At 45.1% G+C, this 1544-nt stretch overlaps 1 protein-coding gene across 6 annotated transcripts in view; it reads right to left on the bottom strand.

The window, feature by feature from the left end:
• The window catches only part of RNF214 (ring finger protein 214), a 58509-nt gene that overhangs the window by 2683 nt on the left and 54282 nt on the right, over nt 1–1544 (bottom strand). For all 6 annotated transcript variants that reach the window (XM_066245474.1, XM_066245480.1, XM_066245466.1 and 3 more), the window contains exons 13-14: nt 1285–1389; nt 884–979 (exon numbers count right to left, since the gene is read on the bottom strand). In XM_066245474.1, the coding sequence (XP_066101571.1) occupies nt 884–979; nt 1285–1389 (201 nt within the window). The remainder of the gene's footprint in view (nt 1–883; nt 980–1284; nt 1390–1544) is intronic.

The raw sequence follows: 1544 nt of genomic DNA, 5'->3' as shown, positions 1-1544 counted from the left end.
CTGGAAAGAAAGAAAGACATACCTCAGGTTTAGCTAACAAGATGGAGGGTAGGAGAGAGAGTGTGGTATGAGGTTCAATGGGTCTAAGGAACATTCACTACGTCAGAAGAGCTCTTACCATGGAGGATTAGAAGGGCTATTTCATTGGCTCTTACCCCTAAAAGAATCATCAGAGCAGGTGAACCTGTTCTTTTCATAGGGAACATTAACAACCAGCTAATAATAGCGTGAAGCAACTCTTGGTTGGTTATCTAGGCTTACTCCTCTTATGGTCCATTTAGGCTTAGGTGAGCTTTCCTCTCTTAATACACATCACCCTAAAATGTTACTCAGGATTTTCCCTTACCAAGAATTCAGATGTAAATTCAGTTTCTACCTCTTATTAAAACAACATGAACAAAATAAAATAGTTAAAAAGAAATCATCCCTGCTGCTAAGAGACTTGGTTAATAGTAAGTGACGGGAATAACTTGTCAGTTTGGAAAGATAATCTCTGACGGGCAGGCCTTCAAGCTATTCTGTGAACAGAGTTCCTAAGCTCACGTTCAGGTTCTCTAGTCCATCTCTGTCATCTAAGCAGAGTCTCCTGACAATGCTATAGTTCAAACAACATTTAGATGTGCATATCTGTGTCAGTTTGTCAAGAAAGAGCCCGCTCAGTGCTCTAGTGTTAACTGCTTATCAGGCCGCTAAATGGAGCAGGGTAAAGGAAGTGGGCAGATCCCTGTTGCCAGTATTCTGAATTCTGCTGATGTTTAAGCCACAATTTACTTATGTTTAGATATTAATGATGAGCATCAACACTAAAGTGTACAAGAAAAATGAAATTATCTCAGTCATCAAAAAAGGAGGCGTGGAAAGCGAGGAGGAAATGCACACGCACCTCCTTGTGCAGCACATGGGTGCACGCCATGGGGTGCAGCTCACCAGGCTGGACAAGCTTCTGGCACATCAGACACAGCTTACAGGTGGCTGGAGCCTGCGGGGCAGAGGATGGATGGTCAACAGAGTAAGAGAGTAAGAAACCTCTGGGGCTCCTTGCCTTTTCTGTCTATGAGTTCATCTACTGTTTCCATGTAGTAAAAAGATTTTACTACAGAAGAAATAAAAACTCAAATACAGGTTCTTGTCAAAGTTCTTACATTTTCCCAGTTGGAGCCAACAACTCAGCTGATGAGATGACAGGTTCTTCCATCTGTAAGCCCGCCCTCTCTGTACCTTCACATCCCATCTGTAACCCTCCCCCACCTTCACATCCTAGTTTTCAAAGAAAAGGAGGCTTACATGTGAAGACCTTCCAGGGTAAGAGACTTGCGCAGAAGGCAGGAACATTGGGGTGCTGATTTGGGCCAAAGGAGCAGGGAACAAGGCCCGGATCCGACCAAGTGGCTGTGGGCACAAACCACGTCAGAGTAAGGAAGGCGTCTAACAGAGCTGTAAGAGAGATCTGTTAGCTCCTGTCCAGCACAGGAAGAGGCCGACTAGGTCCCCTGGCTGCTGTGCTGCTCCCCACTCCGAGTTTCTCTGAGAACTGCCTCCTCCCC

Source organism: Saccopteryx bilineata, chromosome 1, assembly GCF_036850765.1.
Source record: "Saccopteryx bilineata isolate mSacBil1 chromosome 1, mSacBil1_pri_phased_curated, whole genome shotgun sequence".
Taxonomy (NCBI): Eukaryota; Metazoa; Chordata; class Mammalia; order Chiroptera; family Emballonuridae; genus Saccopteryx; species Saccopteryx bilineata.
The sequence above is the reverse complement of the archived record's forward strand: the minus strand, read 5'-3'. Positions and strand labels throughout refer to the sequence as shown.